Source organism: Eriocheir sinensis, chromosome 18 (genome assembly GCF_024679095.1).
Source record: "Eriocheir sinensis breed Jianghai 21 chromosome 18, ASM2467909v1, whole genome shotgun sequence".
Classification (NCBI taxonomy): domain Eukaryota; kingdom Metazoa; phylum Arthropoda; class Malacostraca; order Decapoda; family Varunidae; genus Eriocheir; species Eriocheir sinensis.
Genome location: NC_066526.1, coordinates 576,723 through 598,840, shown reverse-complemented (window position 1 = coordinate 598,840; position 22,118 = coordinate 576,723). Strand labels below are relative to the sequence as shown.

Here is a 22,118-nt window from a genome sequence, read left to right as displayed (position 1 = left end):
AGCAAAGCCATGGCATAACTGAAATTTTGCTTGAAGATTTTCAAACTTTTAAAACTATTTTTTAGATAAAGAATATGTAATAAATTAACATAACGCTATAAAGGTACATAACAGCAAACAGCTAAAAGATGTGTCAGTGTACGGCTGACACACCAAACAAATTTCAGAATCATTTTATCAAAGACAGAAGTAAAGACTGCAGTGCAGCCAAGGTAATGGCAGGCATTGAAGACCATACATTCAAATCATACTTAAATTAGCAATTACAGCTGCAAAAAAAAATTAAATACTGGAGACTACTTGAGCCACCTTCTCTATAACCAAGAAAATCACAAACATTTTTACTACCTTAAAAAATTTAGCAAAGTTTCACCAACAGCTTGGGTTTGCTTTACCCCCACGCTGCCAAAGCAGTGGTAGAGAATAACTGTCAATAATTCCCACAAAATATAATAATCTTATAAATATTGATAAACTTTGGAGAATCTCAACTCTATTAGTTTTAGAAATCATGTAAATTCCCAACTTCAAAAATACATGAATATAAGCCATTAAATGACTTATAAAACAAATACTTCTGTCCCACACCACCACCACCTTCCTGCAAACCTTCTAAAAACACAAACATATCAACAACAGCTAAATCACACAAGCCAGTCACTAGTCTTGTATTGGAAAACTTCAAAAAGTCTTTGAACAGAGCATAGTTAAAGCAATGCCTCATGGACACCCTCAGCAGCTAAATATTGGCTTTTCACATGTCATTAATGTAAAACAGTTATATTCTCTGCATTTCTTAAGGACCATGAGAGGGCACGTTATGATCTACTTTTCAGTATTAAATTAAACAATTCTGATCCTTGCCTGACTTGTGTATTTTAAATTATCACCTTCATGAGTCGGTGTGCCCTGGGCCTTAGCAATTTGAACATTGGCTGGCAGGGACAAGAAGGGTTGGTTGGCAGCTGTAGGAGTGCAGAGGCATCAGTCTGGACCACACACACTACACTAATTTAAAGTGAAAATGTCAATTGGTGTTTGGAATAAAGAACAGCTAAGAGTCTGTTTCATGGGATGTGTAAAGTTCTTGTTTTAAATGCATATTTAGAGCACAAATTCCAGTGTGTTGGGATGCAAACACCATCACATACATTCTTGACACACTATGAAGCCAGTAGTGTGTTTACAGTTCTGTCATTTGGTATAATCACTGTGCCCACTAGACCTGCCAATGACTGATCTGTTGCACATGAAGACTCACACAGGCAAACATAACCCAATCAGTCTGCATGGAAAAAAACAAAATTACCAATAATGAACACAAGAAACAAACTCTGGGGTATCACTGCAACATTGTGGTAACAGATTTTTGTTTTAATTGAGATGAATAAAATGGACCCCCCCTTTTTTCCAATATTTCATAATACAACCCAACATTCACATAACAAACCTATATGTATTAACTGCTTAACCTTTTCACGGAGTTTTAATATTAAAGTGACTGGCAGTAATATACATCTTCAATGACAGGCTAAACATATTCAGCATTTGTTCCATGACCTTTTGGCTACACACCTGACCTGTAGGGGCAGGTGTGTCAGTTGTGCATCCTTGGAGATCAGCAGAGCATTAACAGTAACTCAGTATACAAGTATGAACTAAAGTGGTCCCTGTATTTACGTCAACCCATTCCTGGTGGCGGCCTAACACGCTGGTTTGCCTCCTGTGCACCTAAAGGAGTAGTGGTCATGTCTGGTCAGGGAATGGCAGTTCAGGTGCTGAAGAGCAACAACTAACCTGCTGGTTCAAGTGAAAGAAAATGTCTTGCTGGACGTCAATGTTTTCTTCTTTTCTGAGGAATGAGCAAGTGCCCCTTATGTGTTGCCATAATCCTAACAAGCTTTCAGTGATATTCTAGAAGAATGCTGAATTCAAGACAAGCAAAGCCTACACACTGTTAATGAAACATAATTAATTATTGCATCCTAGAGTCCTTGCTTCTCACCAGTGTTAAAGCATTAGAGTGGTGCAGCTGACACATCAAGTGACCCAAGTGACCTGCCATTAGTATAGTAGTTCGCTGCAATACCTCACATCAATGTGTGGACCAATTCAAATTATTTTCTGAATATGTACTTTCTGAATCTACATCACAGAGATTGTGAATGTATTCTAGCACAAGTGAAAACACTGAATCTCTATGTACCTATACTTCACTGTACATGTATGTGTTACCAGTCTACAGTACACTGCACCTCTTCAAGGACCACACACTTGTCCACCACACCGGGCCGGTGACACACCACAACGACAGCACTGCTAGGTGGCTCATTCCACTCCTAGTGTAAATGTATTCAGTGAACATTTTTTATGGGCATTGAAACTTTGGAACAAGGATGGACTCTTCTTCTAATACTCACACACATGTCAGTCGCAAGATAAATCTTACTGCTCTGCGATCTTAGTGGCACCAAGAGCTATCATCTGAACTCAGTTTCTTCAGTCACATGTGAATCAATATCTGTCAGAACTCTTATCTTAATAATCTGAAATTCAATTGTGAAAAAGCACTGTTGTTGGTGTCTTCCACACTGCTGTCTGCAACGCGTGTTTGTGTGCCATCAAGGATCACTGGCAGTCAAGGCAACAAGGCAGAGTGTATAGCACAAGTGTGTCACTTTGTCACTGAGAGGGCACAGCACAGCCTCTGACATAAAACCACAAGGAAAATTTACCATATTTTAAAAATATATTACACAAATAATTCTGAAGTGGATACACACAAATGTGCCTCCATGAATTACAAGCATATAGTGTGGTCTGCATACAGAACAACGAGCCCACTGTATGTACACGCAGGGAAAATAAAATCAGTGTCACTGGCTGGAGTCGCACGTCACTCTGAAGCACTCTATCAGGCCGTGGCCAGGGTGAGGCTCTGTGTGGCCAGGCGCGGCGCATTCACCAGCTGCCGGCCCTGCAGGAGAGTGGCGAAGGCTGCAGCCACCATCATGGCCGCCCAGAACAGGAGGGAGAGGAGGATGAAGGAGTTGTACTCTGACGGCAGGAGGACGCAGGCAAACACCATCAGGAGGGAGAAGAACACTGCCCCGGGGAACAGAAGGATCCTGTTCCCTTGCTGGTTCTTGAGGGGGCAGGGCCGGGTCACCCCCTCACCGGGCTCCACCTGGTACTTGCCCAGGAACAGGTCCATGCCGTCCTGCCGCTCCCCGTCGGCAAAGTTGTTTTTGATGTACCTGATGCCGCTGTTCCAACCGTCCTTCAGCAGCCCCAGCCGCGTCCGCTTCCCGGTGCGCGTGAAGTCTGTCTTCAGCGCCCCGGTGCCGGAGTACTCAGTGCTGATCACGTCCGCGTTATCGGCCCACACGTTCCTGAAGGCCAGTTCAAAAGAGAGCTGATCCTCGATCCTCTGGCGCTCAGAGAGAATCCCCATGCGTGTCAGGACGGACTGGAGGTGCTTGCGTGCCAGCATGGACTGCACCACGTTGGTTCGGTCCAGACAGTCTATGCAGTTGGTGCGGAAGACCCCCTCCTGCTCCAGCAGCACCACGCCCTCCCGCAGCAGGAAGTAGCCCATGGTCTCGCGGTCTTGCTCGAGGCGGTCCATGAGGATGCTCAGCCTGTCCCACCTCATCTTGCGGCACTCGTGGTGGAAGTCAAAGTGCTCGTATCGCACGTTGTCCTTTATCATCTGCCGGCCGCTGGTCTCGATCAGGTTTCGGAAGGCGTCGTGAAGCTTCCCCTCCGGCCCCTTCCCATTGACGAGGTTGACGGCCACCTGTCGCCCGTAGTTGAGCACCTGAGACTCAAAGTGCCGTGTGAAGGCCTCCTCGTGGCGTGCATTCCTGATCCGCGGGTCTGGCTTGTACCTCAGGTTGGGCTCCTGCGACCAGTGGAGAGGGATGGAGCCTCGGGTCTGGACAAATGACGTGCGGAAGTCCCGGAACTCCACCACCTGTTCCGTCTCCACAAAGTTGGCGACGGCTCCCTCCTGGTCAATGCCCCTCATCCACATCCTAGTGCCGGCACGGTAGACACTCCGCCGCGATATAACGGACCAGGTGAACCATTCCCCGTTGATGCTGCACTGCTTGATGGAGATGAAGCCATGCATGATGGGCAGGCAGAAGGCACTCATCTCAGGCTGCACACTCAGGTCCCGCAGGAGGTGCTGGTTCCACACAAACCTGGGGTCGGCACGTTCATGCAGCGCCATCTGGAGAAAGTCCTCGGCCGTGTAGTACAGCCTCTGGAGGGTGTGCGTCAGGTCATATGTGTAGGAGAAGTAGAAATATGGCGTGGACAGGACCTGCTGCACCATGGCAATGTACTTCTCATTGTACTGGCGCTGCTCTGGGGTGAGGTGCGTCGTGGTGCGCGCATACGGCACCGCGTCCGTCCCCACCACCCGCCATATCGTCTGTTTGTTGAGCACACCAACCTTGGTCCGGCGGGTTACCAGGACGAGGTACGGCCCTGCTATGAGGTGCAGGATGCCAACCAGGCCATACACTGTTCTCCGGGCGGCCCCAAATGGCACCTGGCCCACGTTCTCCTCCAGCGTGATGTCATGGTTGAGACGGTCAATCACCAGCACCTGTCGGGAGTTGACCGGCTCCAGGTAGAATCGGTCATCCGTCTGGTGGAAGACGAGCTCCTCCGCAACGTCCGGTGACACCTTCGCCATTTCTTCTTCCTGGTGAATAATAATATGACTTTTCTTAGGACTTTAGGGATTCTCAATCTTCACTTAAGTATGAGCAGTTTTTGAGCATTCCCAGGGGTAGTTTTATGACCCTGGTGGTAGTCTGACCCTTCTTCTGCACCATGAACCTAAAAGAACTCATGAGAACCCAACTGATCTACTTTTTGGCCTTTGAAAATAGTTGGTGAGGTGGAAGCTTCTGACTATACTGACATTAAATTTTGACACAGTTCCCACACAGGCCCTTGAAAACAGGCCTAAAGTTTGACAATCCCCTTCTAAGCCTTGACAGCAGGCCTAAATTTTGACAATCCCAGCACAGGCCCTAGAAAACAGGCTTATATCTTGACATACTCCTTAGCAGACCGAACTTTACACCACACAATATACATAAACTACACGATAGGCCTATATTTGAACCTAATCCCCTTGACGGCGTTAAGACCAGGCCTACCCTCCCCCTTATCGTAGGCTGTGCAGGCAGGGAAGAAAAAGAAGAAGGCCCTCAGGTACAAGCCATGGCCCTCGTGCAGGCATAGGCAGGCCCTGGGCGCGGCCGTGGGTCTGTGTGGGGGGTGGCTGAGGCAACATTACCTGGTCATGTAACGCCTAATGGCCACCTCAGCTGTTCAGGATCAACACCTCCCGTCACCCTGGGTCCTGGTCTTGCCTCCTGTCCACACCTGTCATTTCGGCTCGTCACTGTTGTAGATTGACAGTATTACAGACTTTCCTTAGACTTACTATATCTAAAAAGGAGAATTAAGACAAGTAAAACAACTAGCATGTCTTTCGGTGAACGTGACTCCCAAGGCCAAGGGTCCAACGAGACGCTTGTTACCTGTGACATCAAGATCAAGATCAAACCAAAACACGTGTGCAGGCGGTGCGGCAGCTCCTTCACCTTCAGCCTCGCTTTTTCAGGTAATGAGTCAGCCTTTGAAGTTCATACACTTAATTTACGAGCCATGTGCTCAGAAACACACTGAAGTTGATGGGCAAGTGGCAAAGTTGGAGTCAAGCCTCCTTAGGGGCAGAGAGCAGAGGGTAAGAGAGCAGCAGCAGCCCCACACTGGCGGTCAGGGTTTGCTTTGGTTAGGATGGTATTCAGCCATGCGTGTCTGCATATATGGTTCATGGGCATGTATATTCTCCCTTTAATCATAATATGAAGGTCTGTATGGTATTTTGCAGTGGCCGAGCTAAGTTGCAGACTTACCATCTCGTCTTTGCTGTCCCAGTGTGTTTTATGTGTTTGTATACGCCTCGGCTAGCTTGTGACAAAATATTATGAAGAAATAAGCAAAAATGACAGTTATGGCTGAATTCCCCATCCTCTTCCACTTGTCACTTATGTCACTATAAAACATTTGCCTGTGCCATGACAGGCTGGGGCCGACTAACATTCAGTTCCCTCAAGAAAGTGTACCGGCACTGCAGGCTGACAAGTAAAGAAGAAAAAAAAGAAGCTATATTCATAGTTTCATACACAGGTGCATACGTCGTCATGTTTCAGCGTAGAAAATAGCCTAAAAGAATATTTGTATGATATCTTTAGGCAAGCTAGCATCTGCGATGGCCTTGGAGGCAGCAGAGCTGACACACATCAGTGACCCCGGAGAAGCCAGAGATAATTTTCGCATTTTGGCTCGATTTCCAAGAAAAGGACACCATCAGACTCATGAAGTCCTTCACAATATAGAAAAAACTGCAATTCAGTAAAGAATACAAACTGGGGAGGCATTTAGGTTTAAAGGGTGAACTCTATAAATTTGCGGACTTTTAACTCATTTTTAGAAAGCGGGACTAATTTCAGTTTTTCTGAAATTCCGTCGCCGCTATTTGACCGATTTTAATAAACAATACATCATTGGAAAGAAGAGAGGAAGCGCAAGCTTTGCATCATGAGTTTTCTATTCTATTAATGGCAAATTGTCGGAAAAAAATTAATATCGTTAGATGGCGCCACTATAAACACTCGCCTGCACCAGAACGGGCTGGGCCGACCATCAGGCCCCGCCGGGAAGATGCCTACTGGCGCAATAGGCAGCAATGTAAAAAAAAAAAAAAAAGATACACCAACAAAATTTTTTAAAATTCTCATCATTTAACAAAAGCAAAATTGAAAATTTTTCAACGATACAGCTATTGGATTCTGCTTTAAGTTTCTGTGGTATTTTTTTCTGCAGCGTAGGTCATTAGATGAGAGAGGAATTTTGAATTGAAGTTTGTTAAAAAGTACATTTTATTTTTTCCTGCTATTATGTATCGACTTATAGATCTGAAAGTAAGCGTATATTACTTTCCCATAAGCATACATTTCACATGAATATAATCAGGATCATACGTTACCATTATTTAACACATAGCGGACGCTCCCCGTACACAGAGGTTGATATCAACTCTAAAGGTGTCTGAAGTGTATTCACTGTGCCAGGAGGTTGTTTGGCTGAGTTCCTTTAGGGATCCTGAGCAGGGTAGAGGGTGTCAAAGCCCCTATACGAGAGGGCATGCCTTAGGGTCTCTAAAGGATAGATGAATGAATATTGTGCTTAGTAAAATGTCAGATATCCTCTGTCTCGTGACGCCACTTATGATGCCCCCCTTCCCTCCTTCCCCCTCTCCTCACACCACTGTTTAAGTGCTTTATTTGTATTCCTTTGTTTCAGAATCTTCAAGGACGAAGCTTTTATTTTCTATAAATTTGGAGATGTTTCTTGTGGTCTGAATAAAGTTTTTTGTAAACCACTTCTTCCCAAATAGAGACAACAGGGTAAAACACTGTTTTATAGTAATTTGCAGTGGAAATTGTTTCCAGATTGTTGGAAATACATTGAAATATATCACTAAAAATAATTTTTGTCCATGAAATCCTTTGGTGATCTTTGATGAATAGTTACCAGTTTGTCTCCCCAGTAAGGAAGGAAGTGGCAGGATGGAGGAAGTTGAGGAGTCTGTGAACTTCATTACCTGCGCCGTGTGGGTGCCGCGCGGGGCAGCCAAGGAAAACCCAGACAAGGTGAGGAACGTGGGTGATAAAGAGAGGCAGGACTTGGTCACTTTTTCAGCTGAGTCTATTGACCAAGCATCAGCCAGGCAAATAGACTGACTGTGTAGTTAATTACAGAGAAGCTTGGCAAAAAGTTGATCTTGTGAGGTTATTTATGCCATTGATGCAACCCAACAGATTGTTACCTATCACCACTCATATGGTAACTTATTAATGGTAAAATAATAACCTATTGCCACCGAATTAGTCAAGAACTATTAACTAATAGAACCCCACTTCATCCTAACAGATAGTAATTTATCTCTATGAAGGGTAGAAGCCTTTTGATGCACTCTCCAAAATACTGTTTAAATATACCTATGTGACCTATAAACTACTCACAGTTTACCATTTAGCTTTACCTCTTGTTATGTATACTCTCCCAGCCTTGCACCAGCCAGCTAATAATATTGTTTTCAGGTGGAGGTCTCAAAGGAAGACTTGGCGCGCATCATAGCAGAGACCAAGGACAACATAGAGTGAGTACCCACACCTGCCTTGTAGTGCGGCTGCTTACTTTACACTGGGAATGTTAGTTCATGTGTTTTAGGTAAGATCTTCCTCCTCTTGCTAGTCAACAGTAAATGAATGACACCTGCACCATTATGTAGTACTGCTCTTTGCACTTCTAAACAAACCTGACCAAATAATGTAACCTCTTCTAAATAGTACCCTGGCTGACCCCTCTTGTGCCCAGGTAATTTACAGAAATGCCTGTGTTTCTGATAATCCTTGCTTTATGGCTTTGTTCACTAATATACTAAGTTATTTTGCCGAGAAAATGAATGCCCCCTCTTTTATAGTACGGATTTTTGTAGCAGTGACAATAATACATGTTAGAGGAAGCAAAACCAGTGGAGTATATAAATGAATATGATAATGAGCTGTTATGAAAAAATAATAAATGCAAAAAATGTATAACTAAAGAAAATTGTATAGCAGTTGCAGTGATCCTGCTGTATATATGTGTGTGTGTACTTTTTTAGCTACAGATAGAGAGAATATGTATGTAGTTTTTGAGTCACTTTTAAACAGAATTGTCACTATATATCTCATTTGTATAACAAGATCATTCCTTCCACAGGGAGCTGGAGGAGGTCAATGAGGAAGAATACGAAGCAATAGAAAATGAGGCGTCGGGCACGGCAGCGGCGGGAACCAGCAAAAGAGCTCTGAGGGAGGACGACACCATAGACTTTGACGTCCGCTACCAACTCAAAGATTATGAGGAGGAGGAGGACAGTGAAGGTGGGCCTGTCTCAAATTTTGTACACTTGGTCTTGTCATTTATTGTTGGCTTTTTTTTTTTATTACTTCTAATACAAAAAGTAACATGCACACAACCTCCCATTTTCTCTCCCCCAGACAAATTGAAGCAGCTCCTCCAGCTTGGCTCAATGGCGGTCCACGCAAGCAACGAGGAGGACCCGTACGTGACCCTGAAGGATGAGGAAGACGATGACGACAGTGAGAAGGAGAACCACGCCATCCTCCCCTCAGATAACCTGATCGCTGTGGGCCATGTGGAGGGAGAGGCAGCCATCCTGGAGGTGTATGGTGAGTGTATTGACCTAGTTGTAGTTGTAGCTATACTTGTGTGGTCCTGTCCCATTAATAATTCTCCTGTCTTTCCATAAACTGTTTGACACTGCCTTTTCTGTGTGTGTGTGTGTGTGTGTGTGTGTGTAATTCACCTCTTGGTCTGCTGCGGGTCTCTCGAGACAGCCAGCCAGTCCCCTACGGAAGAGCACAGAGCTCATAGTACCAATCTTTGGGTAGAACTGAGACCACTCACACACAACACACCGCGACAATGAGGTCACAACTCCTCGCCTTACGTCGCGTACCTACTCACTGCTAGGTGAAGAGGGGCTACACATGAAAGAAGATAAACTCAACTTATCTTCACCCAGCCGGGGAATCGAACCCCAGTCCTTTTGGTTGTGAGGCAGACGGTCTATCCACTGAGCTACCGGGCCATGTGTGTGTGTGTGTGTGTGTATTTACTTTTTTGTAGAATACAGGACCTGAGCTATACTTGTGTGGTCCCATCTCCACATTTATAATTCTCCAGTCTTTCCATAAAATGTGACACACTCTTTGCCTTTCTGTGTGTGTGTGTGTGTGTGTGTGTTAACCTAGTTGTTTACCTATAGTCAAATTTCTTATCAAGGCAAAAATGCACTTACCCATAGAAGTGCCCTTCTCAAAATGTTTGTTACTAGTAGAGTGGCTGAATATATGATGTCTGAATAACAGGATTATATTTAAAGTAACTGGCAGGTAATGTGAACCACGACTTGCAACCACCCAAGTTTCTCTTCATGATATGACACTGATTTGGTCTCACGCTGTTTCCTTTACTGTAAAAAAATTAAATAAATAAATAATCGCCTCATATTAGTGTTTACTCAGTGTGTGCGGGACCTTTCCTTTGCAGTGTACAACGAGGCTGCGAGTCTTTACGTCCACCACGACATCCTCCTGCCAGCCGTGCCCCTCGCGATGGAGTGGCTGAACTATGACCCTAGTGACGAGCAGCTCAAACCAGGTGAGGCAGCAATGGGGAGGCGGTAGAGACTCAGAGGAAAGTAAGAGCTGTATTATTGAAACATTTCGGCACCCCAGCCCACATATTTGACAAGGCTTTCATAGGAGTTTTGGGCATTTTCAGGGGTAGTTTTATGACCCTACTGGTGGTTTGACGTTTCTTCTGTACCATGGGGGCTTCATGGTGCAGTGGCTAGCACACTTGGCTTACAAGAGAGAGAGCCCGGGTTCGATTCCCGGGCGGAGTGGAAAAACTTGGGCGGCTTTTCCGATACCCTACACCCCTGTCCACCCAGCAGTGAATGGGTACCAGGTATTAATCGGGGGTTGTGTCCCGCCTCCTGGGGTCTGTTCTGTTCTCATATAATTCCTTCCCCCTCCTGTCTCTCTCCAGCATATGACCACAGATGATGCGCCGACCAAACGAAACTTTCCAACTTTCTTCTTCTGTACCATGAACCTAAAAAAACACTCTAGTTGATATGAGGGACAGAAGCGTCTAACAATACTGACCTAAATTGCTACACTAAGGGATAATATGTCTTTCTGGCAGTACAAAAATTCCTACACCCGTGATGTATTGTGAGGTATCATAATCGACTAAACAAAGTACATGAAGTATCACCTTTGTTCCCTTTTTGACGTTTTCCACTAAATCTCCTTTCATTTCTTTTCCTCTCTTCCTTCTCTCTTCTTTCTCTTTTCCGTCGCATTTCTTTTCCTTCCCGTAGCATCATAATTGTCTTAACAAAGTACATGAATTATCACCTTTGTTCCTTTTTTCACATCCACCACTTAATATACTTTGATTTCTTTTCCTTCACTTTTCATTCTCCTCCATTCTTCCTTCCCTTTTCATTTTCTTCCTTTCTTCCTTCTTTTTTCATTCTCCTTAACTTCCTTTCTTTCCTCTTTACCTTCTTCCTTCCTTCTTTTTTCATTCTCCTTAACTTCCTTTCTTTCCTCTTTACTTTTCTCTTTTCTTTTTCTTCCTTTCCTCCTTCTCTTTCCATTCTCTTCCTTTCTTCCTTCTCTTTTCATTTTCATTTCCTTCCTTTCTTTCCTCTTTACCTTTCTTCTTTCTCTTTTCATTTTCTTCCTTTCTTCCTTCTCTTTTGCTTCTCATTTCATTTACTTTTCTTCACTCTTTTCCTTCTCTTAGCATCAAAATAATCTACACACAATCCATAATTTATCATCTTTGTTTATCATCCACATCCCCCACTAACTCTCCATTCATTCGCAGCCAACCTCGTGGCCATCGGAAGCATGTCGCCCGTGATAGACGTGTGGGACTTGGACCTGGTGGACAGCCTGGAGCCGGCCTTCTCCCTCGGCTCAAAGGCAAAGAAGAAGAAGAAGATCCCAGGGGTGGGCCACAAGAAGCCTGTCCTGAGTCTGGCCTGGAACAAACATGCTGAGTAGGTGCCCCGGCTTATACAATTCTTGGGTTGCCACAATGTTACTTTGGTTGTACATTTTACTCTATATTCTCTAGTTCATGAGTCTCACTTCCAATCTTGCCATGTTTTACCCAAGATTTTTCTCCATCCCTCTTTAGTGTGTGTGTGTGTGTGTATGTTTAAGTATGTACTGAGAAGCAGAGGCTGATCTAGGGTAAAGAAAACTTCATATCTTTGTGGTGTATTGATAAAAGGAGAAGAAAAGTGAATAGAATGCTTCCCCCACCGCCATCACCACTACCATGTCCTCCCCTATTAGACACATCCTGGCTTATCTAGAGTAAGAAAATTGCATATCTTTGTGGTGTATTGATAAACAGTAAAGGAAGAGTGAATAGAATGCTTCCCTCAACACCACCACTACCATGTCCTCCCCTTACAGACACGTCCTGGCCAGCGGCTCAGTGGACGAGACGGTCATCCTCTGGGACATGCAGCACGGCACGGTGGCACAGCAGCTGAAGAGCTTCGAGGAGAAAGTGCAGAGCCTAGCATGGCACCACCAGGAGTCCCATGGGCTGGCTGCCGGCTCTTGTGATGGGTGAGGAGGCTGTGGAAGGGGTTAGGATAGGTTGAGTTCCTCATCATCATTCCATTCGTTCCCTTACCCAGTATATATATATATATATATATATATATATATATATATATATATATATATATATATATATATATATATATATATATATATATATATATATATATATATATATATATTTATTTAATTTATTTATTATTATTTATTTTTTTTGAAGCTTTGCTGTTGTTATTGGGATTCCTCTAGTTGATTTAGCTTGTTTCTTTGTTATCATCTTTTAAGTTTGTGTTGTAAATGGTTGTTGTTAGCGTTATTATTGTTACTAGGTTGTACACTTGACCCTCGATTTCATGGATGAGCCCCAAACTGTAGTGATTCCTGATTCCCAGATTTTTGTGATTCCCAGACAGGTGCTCCCCATATTAATTAGTCCAGGAAATTGAGGATTGAGTGTATTTTTTTATTTATTTATTTATTTTTTTTTTATTTATTATTATGAGGCTGGACAGGCTCAGTCTCCTCCTCCCCTGACGATCATAAAGAGCACTGATATATAAATGAATTCAGACCTTACAGCTGCTATGATCTGAGTTTTGTTTGTTGATGCATTGAAATTTGTGTTCCTGTGAGTAATGTATGTTGCTGTGATGCTGAGAGGATTGTGTTCTAAGAGTTTTGTGGGTTAGTTTGGGGGTCAACTATAGTAGCATTAACCCATCCGCTGTGATTGGCACAGATTTGGCCTTCACTGGTAGCCTGGTAACATATACTCGCATGTCTTTCTCTGCCATCTGTGGTGGATAGTGGAGTGTTTCCCATGTGGTATTGGTATGCTGGATATCCCCTCCCAAGGTGCAGGACTTTACATTTTTCTTCATTGAATTGTAGCAGCCACTTTTTGTTCCATTCCTGTAGCTTGGTGATGTCTTCTTGTAGGAAATCCGCAGTCAAGGGGTTAATAAGTGTAGATTGTAGTGACAGCAGCATCAAGATCAACAGGCTCTGACCAAGCATATCCCCTTCCCTTTCCCCTGCAGAAAGGTTCGTATCTTTGACTGCCGTGGCGAGGAGACCTGCAAGACGTGGAAGGTGGACGGCGAGGTGGAGTGTGTGCTCTGGGATGCCCTCTCTCCGGTGTCCTACAATTGCCTGGTGAGTTGGTGGGTGCAAGAACATCATCAGTAAAAAACAGCTTCTTCATCTGTACTCCATCTTCCATTCTTGGGGTTGGACTTATGATGATCCTCCTCCATCTTTCGGTGTCCACTGTTAATCCTTCCTCTATTTCTAACACCTCCAAGTCTTGTGTCACTGTTCCTCTCCATGTTCTCCTTGGCCTTCATACACTGGTCCGTCTCTCTTCTCACATGTCCTAACCATTGCAACCTTCTCTGCCTCACTCTCTTCTGCATCTGTTAAACCATAGCAACAACAGCAGCAATGATCATCCTTCCTCTTAAGCTATGTAAACTGTGAGTGCTAATGATGATGATTCAGTATATTGTATGTTTTTAATAACAACTTGCTCTAATCTCTTTTCACAACTGCTCTATACTTCTTTTTATAGGAGCAGTGATTAGTGTTTTTTTGTATTGTTTTTTCTTTTTTTTCCCTTGAACTACTTCCTTTACTGTAAAAAAGAAAAAAAAAAAAAAAAACATATTCCTCCTGCTCCATCCATATCCAACTCCATATCTTTTTCTCTCCATTTTTCAGGCCAGCACAGACAAGGGCAAAGTGTACCTGATTGACGCCAGGCAGGAGAAACCTCTGTGGACCTTGGATGCCCACACTGAGGCTTGTACAGGTGAGCAAGGAAGTGTTGGCGCAGTACAAGTAAATGTTTCAAGGGACTCATGACATTGAAATCTACTCCTGTTTTTGTGTCTAGAAAGGTGTTGGTGATGGTCATTCCTCTTCTGTTTTTTCCTCTCATCTTGTCCTCTATCATCTTTTCTCCCTTTCCACTCCTGTAAAATTATCGATCATTCCCTTCCTCTTCTGTTCTCACCTCTCCTTCTCTCTCCTCTCTTCTCCCTCTCCTCATCGAATCTCTTTTCCTGCCCTGTCCTCTATTCTGTCCTTTACTCTTTTAATCTCTTCTTCTTCCACTCTTTTCCTCATCTCTTTTTTCTCATAACTGTAGCCATTACATACAAACTAGTTACATGTTCATTACTAGTCATGTCCATCTTTAGTCACATATCCATTTCCACCCCTTGCAGGCATTGTCATGAGCCCCAAGTGTCCAGGGTGCCTGGTGACGATCTCCTCCGACAAGACCACCAAGATCTGGGACATCGTGGGCGAGGCGCCGGCCCTGGTGGAGCAGCGGGAGCCTAAACTTGGCACCATGACCTGCCTCGCCTCCTGCCCTGACCTGCCCTTCGTCTTCTGCATGGGTGGCGACAACAAGAAAAACAACTTCAAGGTCTGGGACATCCGGGAGTCTGAGAAAGGTGGGTTGATGTGCTCTCATTTATATTATTTACTTATTTATTTTTTGTTTTATGTATTTATCTTTTTTCTTGATGTGCATTTAGTTCGGTGAGGCTTAGGAGACTTTGTCCTTAAGAGAGCACACTGAACTACTGTCTGGTGTTAGTGAGACAAAGATGAAACATTGTGAGGACATGAGAGGGTCTTTGCCAGGCTTGCAGCACCCCACCCCTTGCCCTCACTGCATACCTCATTGGGAGTGCCTATGCTCGTTTTAGGAGGTGTTTGGCTACCTCTGCTGTAGAAGCTTGATTTAATAAACTAATTCAGCCAAGCACCAGTTCGCTAAATCAAGAGAATACATTTTCTGTAATTTCTAGTTTCTGCCCAAGGTTCAGTCTGACCCTCTCCAGAGGCTTCTCAAGCTAAGCCATGATTTCACTACTAAAATAATAATAGTTGTAATGGTGGTAGTAGTAGTAACAATACAGAATTTGTGTAAAATACACAAGAAAGCAGTGAAAACACTGGAGCGCGCAGGAGGTCTGGCAGCGACAAATGACAACAGACTGAGGTTCCACGTGGGGTCCGGAGGCGGCAGTTAGAAGAAACTTTGTTTTAATACTTCAGCTTAATTTTCAAGAGTTTGTATTATTTCTCAAATGAATACTAATTGGAATGTTATGTTTGAACTGAGGTGCAAACCCTCCTTGAACCTCCTTGTTTTATGGCAAAGTAAACAGCTCAAAGGCAGTAAACAAAGAAAAAAAGCCTGCTGATCACTGCTCCTGGAAAAGCAGACAGAAGAAGTGGACAGAAGAGAGGTCAATATTGGATGGAGAGGTGTTTTGCTTCTCCTTTCTTGAGAGAGGTCAAGTCATAGGCAGGAGGAAACACAGACAAGGGAAGGCTGTTCCAGAGTTTACCAGTGAAAGGATTTAGATAACATGGGGACGAGCACGAATAGAAAGTCGTGTGGGGCTAGCAAGTTAAGAAGATCAGTCAGCATGAAAATGTCAATAGAAGATAGAAAGAGAGGCAACATTGAGGCAGAGCTTTAGAGGAAGAAGACTGTCAGTAAGAGGAGGGGAGTGTTATCCTGCCCCCTTTGTTCAGTCCGTGCCAGGTTCTGCGGCAGGGTGGGGCTTCCTGCGGACTGTGATGAGATGGAGGTGGAGAATGGAACCCCAAATGCCGACCCCAGCGCAGCCCCCGTCAGCACCCAGCCCCAGCCCGCCACCAGCCAAGCAGCCACGGCCAACCCCAACCCCAGGCCAAAGTTCAAGAAGAAGAAAGGCGGCCACTTGGACCGGCGGAGGAGAAGGACGTAGGAGGGGAGTGGATGCCAGGAGTGTTTGTTATCTTGTTGAGAGGAAAGAAAGATTTTGTGTGTGTATGAGTGGTGAAGTTGTGCCTACCCAAGGCCTTCATAACAAGGGATTACTAATAACATCTCTAATAAATAAATGTATATGTTGAATAGTGTTATGAACAAATTCCCTGCTTAATAATAAGTGTCCATTGAGGGGGATCTGATAGTTTGAAAGATTTGATACATAGTTCTGGAGCCATGCTGAGGACAAGGATAGGCTGAGGAGAGCTCTGGACAGGTGCTGGGACAAAGAACCTGAGGTAATGCTGTGGGAAGGGAAGCATGCAGGGAGTGAATGAGTTGATGGGTGAATAAATATGTCGGGCATCAGAAGCCATAGAGCACCATGGTCAGGTGGAGTAAGGATGTGAAGGAGCTGTGGTGATGTATGGAAAAGATAGTGTAATGTATGGAAGTGAGATGGAGGAGACAGAGTAAAGACATGGTGGTGGGAAGGGAGAAAACTGTAAGCTGTGATAGGATGGTAAGATCAAAAAGAGGATGTGAATTTGTCAAAGTAAATAGTAAGAATAAGTTGGGGGCATACGCTATAGCTGCACATGACTGTGGTTCTCAGCTCCGTCTCATTGGCCCTTGAGTCTGTGGCAGGCAATAACACCACAGGGCAGGCACAACATCCAGGGTACCAGTTTACCCTCTACCCTTCACCTGGTGCACATTTATCAACCGTGACCATTTGGAAAGGGAGGCTTAACAGGCTACGCACTGACTGCCCAAGCTGAGACATGGACCTAGACCCACAAATTTGTAGCTAGGCATGCTAACCACTTCACCACAGAGACACTATAGCATGTCTAGTATAGTCAGACCATTTCAAATAGCAGTTTGGGGATTTGATTCTGCAGGTCTTCTCCTCCCCTCTGCTCTGCCACACAGTCCCAACACCTATTTTTCCCTTTCATATGTTACCTATAGCTAACATACAAGAGGAAGGGATAGGTGTTGGGACTGTGTGGCAGAGCAGAGGGGAGGAAAGGACCCGTGGAATTGAACGCCCAAACGGACTTTTTGAAATGGTTTGACTATATTAGCATGTCACTAGTGATGACTGATGCAGTATATTCTGAAGCAGCTCAGCATGTCTTCTGAGCAGCAAATTATTGTTTAAATATGATACCTGGAGTGAGTTTATCCATTTCGATAAATCTGAATTTCGTTGATAAAGGTGCAATAAATACAAGGTTTACTTAACATTTTTTTATAGTCTAAATCCAAGCTCATAGACCACTTTTGGTGTGCACAATCGGCCCTCACAACAATTATCCAAAGGCCACAATTAGTCAGGTTCTCAGGAGTGTTTTCCACATTCATGGTGCGAAAGCCTTGCCAAACTATCCCTAGGCTCATAAAACTATCCATGGAAATGCTAACACAACCTCTACAAAAGCCTTATCAAGCATGGGTGTGCAAGCCCTGAAAAGCTGAGCATCCAGTGTGCAGTGTCCATAAGGAAGGCGGTGCCGTCGTGCATGCGTCCCCTGGCTGGTCAGGTGAAGGTCACGCGAGGGAAGGTGTCGCAGACGGCTCGCTGGCCCGGTAGGAGGCCGCCCGTCACTGGGGGGGACACCTGCCACGGCCGAGTGGCCAGCACGGCGTCATCACCTGAGGAAGGAAAGTTGTGGGTTAATACAGAGCGTTGAGGGTGTGAGGGAGAGCAATGAGAAGAAGAACTGCCCACCTGTTTATCTGATTACTTTTTGTTTGTTCTATCTGTATCTGTTTGTAAGCTGTTTATTTATTTTCGTTTGCTCATATTTACTGATTTATTTGTTAACTCATTCATTCATTTATGTATTTATTTATCTATGCCCCTTCATTAATCAGTCAGTCTACCTATCTATCTACTTATATTTGTCTATCTACCTATCTGTCTATCTATCTAAACCTTCCTCCATATTTATATCTATCAGTTTACTTAGGCATCATCAATCTATCACTAATGATGTTTATATTTCCATGTATTACTGCCTATCTACCTCTATGTCTGTTTAATTATATATATATATATATATATATATATATATATATATATATATATATATATATATATATATATATATATATATATGTGTGTGTGTGTGTGTGTGTGGCTGGATGGGGTGTGTGTGTGTGTGTGTGTGTAACGACCCACCGAGCCACCGCGTGGAGAGCACTCGTCGGTGGGTGGAGGCGGAGGGGTTCCCGGAGGCCCCGTGCAGGGTCCGCATGTGGAACACCACCACATCGCCGGGCTGGGGAGCACACGTGGAGAGATAGCTAGATCATTAGTAGATATGCAGATGGATAGACAAGTAAATATGTATGCCAATATATAGACAGATAGATAAGATAGCCAACGTATGTTACAAGCTTTCCGATACGTCTTTGTGGTCACCTCAAGCAGTTTGTTTACTCTACGTACCTTGCATCCCCACTGTATAAAAGGCCATCAGATATAACAAGCTTTCGATTTCACGCCTCTGTTTCCCCGTCAAGCAGTTCGTTACATAATTGGTTTACTCTACGTACCTTGCATCCCCACTGTATAAAAGGCCATCAGATATAACAAGCTTTCGATATCACGCCTCTGTTTCCCCGTCAAGCAGTTCGTTACATAGTGGGTTTACTCCACGTACCTTACATTCCCACTCTAAGAAAGGCTATCAGATGCAACAAGTTTTGGTCTCCCCTTCAAGCAGTTGGTTACGTAGCTGGTTTACTCACGTGTGTTTACTCTGGGTTTACTCACGTGGGTCTACTCTACGTACCTTGCACTCCCACTGTAGGATCGGCCACTTCCCAGCCTCGATTTCCTCCACGGGGACGTCGTAATATTGGCGCTCTCCAGAGTCCTCCGCCTCCCTCGCGTCCTTCAGCGGGTAGTTGTGCTCCGTAGCGAACTTGCGAGGGATGAACCAGCGGGGCCAAAGGTGCGACCCCGCCACGAACTGCACACAGGCGTCACGAGGCACGGGGTCCACGGGCATCCACAGAGAGCACACCTTTGGCGACAGGAAGGGAGGGGCTGATGAGCTGTCTAAGGCGCACACACGCACATTTGCAGTCACACCACCTCAGTCTGTCCCTTTTCCTGCCTCATCTCTTCATTATTCACCTCCCTATTCCATCTTTTAGCACATATACTTCATCTTCCTCGCTGTCTCCTAACCCATGAGCTAAGTGTGTGATGTCCCTTCCACTACCTATCAACACTTTAGTTTGTTTATCCTTCCACCTCTCTGCGCATTAACTCAATGTATCTTCGTTCTTCGTCTCTCTATTCAGTCTTTTAGCACACTTAAATTGTCTTCCTCGCTGCCCTTCAACCCATGAGTCTTATAAGTGCATGCTGCCCCTCCCCAGTCCCTCTTCTCACCTCCCACCCCTATCGTCCCCCCGTCCCTGGTCCCTCTCCCTCTTACCTGGTCCCCGTCGATAGGGTAGTAGGACTGGTCGTGGTGCCAGGGCGTCCGTTTGCTGCTGCCCGGCTCTTTGTTGAGGACGTGCTCGTGGTAGAAAGACACCTGCGATGACCTCATGAAGCGCGCGGCGAGGGCGGCGGCGGGGGAGTGGAACACGAACTCCTTGAACTCCTCGATCCAGCCCCAGTTGCAGTAGTCGTTGAAGTAAGCACCTCCCCCGTCGCTGCCCTGAGTCAAGGCAAGGATTCCTTAGCTATGGCATCGAGGGAAGGTGTTCGTTAACCGCCTAATGTCGCTGAAGCTTATGTAACTAAAATGGTTAATCGGTAAATCTATCCAGTGACAATAGTAAAGGAACCGTCGACGCAAAAACAGAGCGATTTATCAGGTCCGCTCACAACGCAGAGATATTACAGGGGGAGCTTAACTAACGGCCTATGTGACTGACTGGTCCAACACACGAATGATGAAGTTTCAACATCGTGAAATACAATAACATGGACCTTATTAGCGTTACTACTGCAGTGCGACCCTTACTTTGAATAACTATGATCTAACTAACGATTTCCGAGTTGCCTTTAGCCCCGCGACTGCGTATTTCCTACAAGAAGACATCACCAAGCTACGGGAGTGGAACAAGAAGTGACTGCTACAATTCAACGAAGAAAAATGTAAAGACATACACCTTGGAAGGGGCAATCCAGCATACTAATACCACATGGGAAACATATCCACCACAGAGGCAGAGAAAGACCTGGGAGTATATGTTACCAGGCTACCAGTGAAAGCCAAATCCGTGCCCATCGCAGCGGACGGGTTAGAAGTCGCCGTCGCCACTCACCGTGAGCTTCTCGCTGTACTGGGAAGGGTGAGCCAGGTTCCGGGCGATGCCGCGGCGAACCTTGTCCAGCCAAGCATCGCTGAACACGCCTGGGACCAGTACCGCGCCGTCCCTCTGGTAACGCTCCACCAGGGACTCCTCCACCTCCACCACCACCATCACGCCGAGAACCTGCACCAGGGAAAGGATAATTAATGTTAGAGAAGTGACTTAATGCGCCCCGTCTGAAAGTCATATGTAGGAAAGAGGATATAACAAACGTAGGAAGACTTGCACCCGTATTATCAGCGTCTCAGTTCGCCTGCTTGAAAAGTCTCGCAGAAGATGCTGAGATTTTCATGGGCTGTTTTGTGATTCCAGTGATAGTTGTACACGACTACTGCGCCATGAATGAAAAAAACACCCATGAAAACCTGGTTAATCTTCTCTGTGGCCTAGGAATATAGTCGCAATGGGAGCCCGACGTGTTTAAGAATATGGATCTTGTATATTAAACATACTTTCAACCTTTAATTTAGGGTCCCACTATCCCGGCGCGACCCTGCAACACCCACCTGTCTTGCCCCACACGAGGATACAACACACGTCTGCCAGGCACTGAGGCGCCCGCTTAAGTGGCTGCTGCGTGCTGTGGCGCCGGGCAGGGGTGAACCTTGGGACCTGCTGCGCCAGTCTCTACTCAAGGACAATATTACAAACCATGTCGTGAATTTAGCCAGTGAAAAGTTGTAATTGATAATAGTTTGACCTTTCAATGACATTTCCAATACATTTGACAGATAGAGAGATAGCCTAATAGGTGGATCAGTATAAACAGATATAAGATAGGTATGTAAAAAGATAAATATGTAGGTGTGTATATAGATAAATAGATATACAGAGAGAGAGAGAGAGAGAGAGAGAGAGAGAGAGAGAGAGTCATACATATAGATAGTCCAATATTTAGAGATGGATAGATGATCAGACAGACAGATTAAGATTAAGATGGATACATATGTAGATCAATATAGATGTTTAGATAAGTGGATATACAGGTACCCAAATGAATCAGACGTGGAAAAGAACAGAACTTGGCATCATGTCTGGCTTTCATGCGTCCGTGTGATGAGGTGAACTGACGAGCTTGTTAAGGAGCAAGGAGCGAGAATTCTCCTCAACAGAGCTGGACAAGTATTATGAAACAAATATACTTGAGGACGCATGTCGTAGGTCACAGAGATAAGTGGGCATCGTACACGCGTAGGCCACTTGCGCCCTGACACAAGGTTTTTGAGAGTCTATACACGACAGGATGTGTCACGTCTGGTGTCACTTGATCCCACTCGTGTGGAGGACAAAACTGTCAGGCGGCAGGAGTCACGTAGATCTAAGTACTACCAATAAGGGTTCACAATAGGTCGTGATAATAATGCTCAAAGTCAGACGAAGTTGCTTTATAAAGAGGAGAACGCTGGCCAAATATTAAGAGGCTCACGTCAACTCGTATCATTCGGTTCGCCCGTACCCATCACGAATTAAAGCGTGGCTAAGAGTTGCGTCATCTACAGACTCGTCCAAATATTAAGTAGTTTCTCGTCATCATTGCTAGTTTCTTCGCAGAAACTTGGCGCTTTTTGCAGATTTCTACTGCTTTTGAAGACAGTCATATATATAGAATCCCAAAGCCAAAACCTGCCCCGACGCAGCACCACTGGGCAGCAAGGCGTCGAGCGTCCTCT

General features: G+C 44.9%; 3 protein-coding genes across 3 annotated transcripts; 1 reads left to right on the top strand and 2 right to left on the bottom strand.

Moving 5' to 3' along the window:
* Nucleotides 1–66: 66 nt before the first annotated feature.
* On the bottom strand, nt 67–5,478 carry LOC127000196 (phosphatidylinositol-3-phosphatase SAC1-like). The gene is made up of 2 exons (XM_050863608.1): nt 5,321–5,478; nt 67–4,717 (listed from the first exon to the last, which is right to left on the bottom strand). The coding sequence occupies exon 2, from the start codon at nt 4,706–4,708 to the stop codon at nt 2,915–2,917; it is 1,794 nt and encodes a 597-aa protein (XP_050719565.1). The 5' UTR covers nt 4,709–4,717; nt 5,321–5,478; the 3' UTR covers nt 67–2,914.
* A 67-nt stretch (nt 5,479–5,545) lies between these two features.
* Nucleotides 5,546–16,245, top strand: LOC127000197 (periodic tryptophan protein 1 homolog). The gene is made up of 12 exons (XM_050863609.1): nt 5,546–5,650; nt 7,643–7,745; nt 8,196–8,254; nt 8,860–9,023; nt 9,141–9,332; nt 10,216–10,326; nt 11,572–11,746; nt 12,171–12,329; nt 13,364–13,478; nt 14,043–14,133; nt 14,552–14,785; nt 15,882–16,245. The coding sequence occupies exons 2-12, from the start codon at nt 7,662–7,664 to the stop codon at nt 16,094–16,096; spliced, it is 1,599 nt and encodes a 532-aa protein (XP_050719566.1). The 5' UTR covers nt 5,546–5,650; nt 7,643–7,661; the 3' UTR covers nt 16,097–16,245.
* A 1,095-nt stretch (nt 16,246–17,340) lies between these two features.
* On the bottom strand, nt 17,341–21,101 carry LOC127000200 (uncharacterized). Its single transcript, XM_050863612.1, has 6 exons — nt 20,955–21,101; nt 20,401–20,571; nt 19,560–19,787; nt 18,906–19,139; nt 18,290–18,389; nt 17,341–17,760 (listed from the first exon to the last, which is right to left on the bottom strand). Exons 2-6 carry the CDS (start codon nt 20,557–20,559, stop codon nt 17,645–17,647), a joined length of 837 nt encoding a protein of 278 aa, XP_050719569.1. The 5' UTR covers nt 20,560–20,571; nt 20,955–21,101; the 3' UTR covers nt 17,341–17,644.
* Nucleotides 21,102–22,118: the final 1,017 nt, after the last annotated feature.

What these genes read in the sequence shown, in the direction of transcription:
- LOC127000197 (XM_050863609.1), top strand. Translation starts at nt 7,662, where the DNA reads ATGGAGGAAGTTGAGGAGTCTGTGAACTTCATTACCTGCGCCGTGTGG. An exon ending in CGGTGTCCTACAATTGCCTG is followed by an intron (nt 13,479 to 14,042) that starts GTGAGTTGGTGG and finishes TCCATTTTTCAG; the next exon opens with GCCAGCACAGACAAGGGCAA. An exon ending in CATCCGGGAGTCTGAGAAAG is followed by an intron (nt 14,786 to 15,881) that starts GTGGGTTGATGT and finishes CCCTTTGTTCAG; the next exon opens with TCCGTGCCAGGTTCTGCGGC.
- LOC127000196 (XM_050863608.1), bottom strand. Translation starts at nt 4,708, where the DNA reads ATGGCGAAGGTGTCACCGGACGTTGCGGAGGAGCTCGTCTTCCACCAG.
- LOC127000200 (XM_050863612.1), bottom strand. Translation starts at nt 20,559, where the DNA reads ATGGTGGTGGTGGAGGTGGAGGAGTCCCTGGTGGAGCGTTACCAGAGG. An exon ending in ACCCTATCGACGGGGACCAG is followed by an intron (nt 19,140 to 19,559) that starts GTAAGAGGGAGA and finishes CTGTCGCCAAAG; the next exon opens with GTGTGCTCTCTGTGGATGCC. An exon ending in TCCTACAGTGGGAGTGCAAG is followed by an intron (nt 18,390 to 18,905) that starts GTACGTAGAGTA and finishes TGTGCTCCCCAG; the next exon opens with CCCGGCGATGTGGTGGTGTT.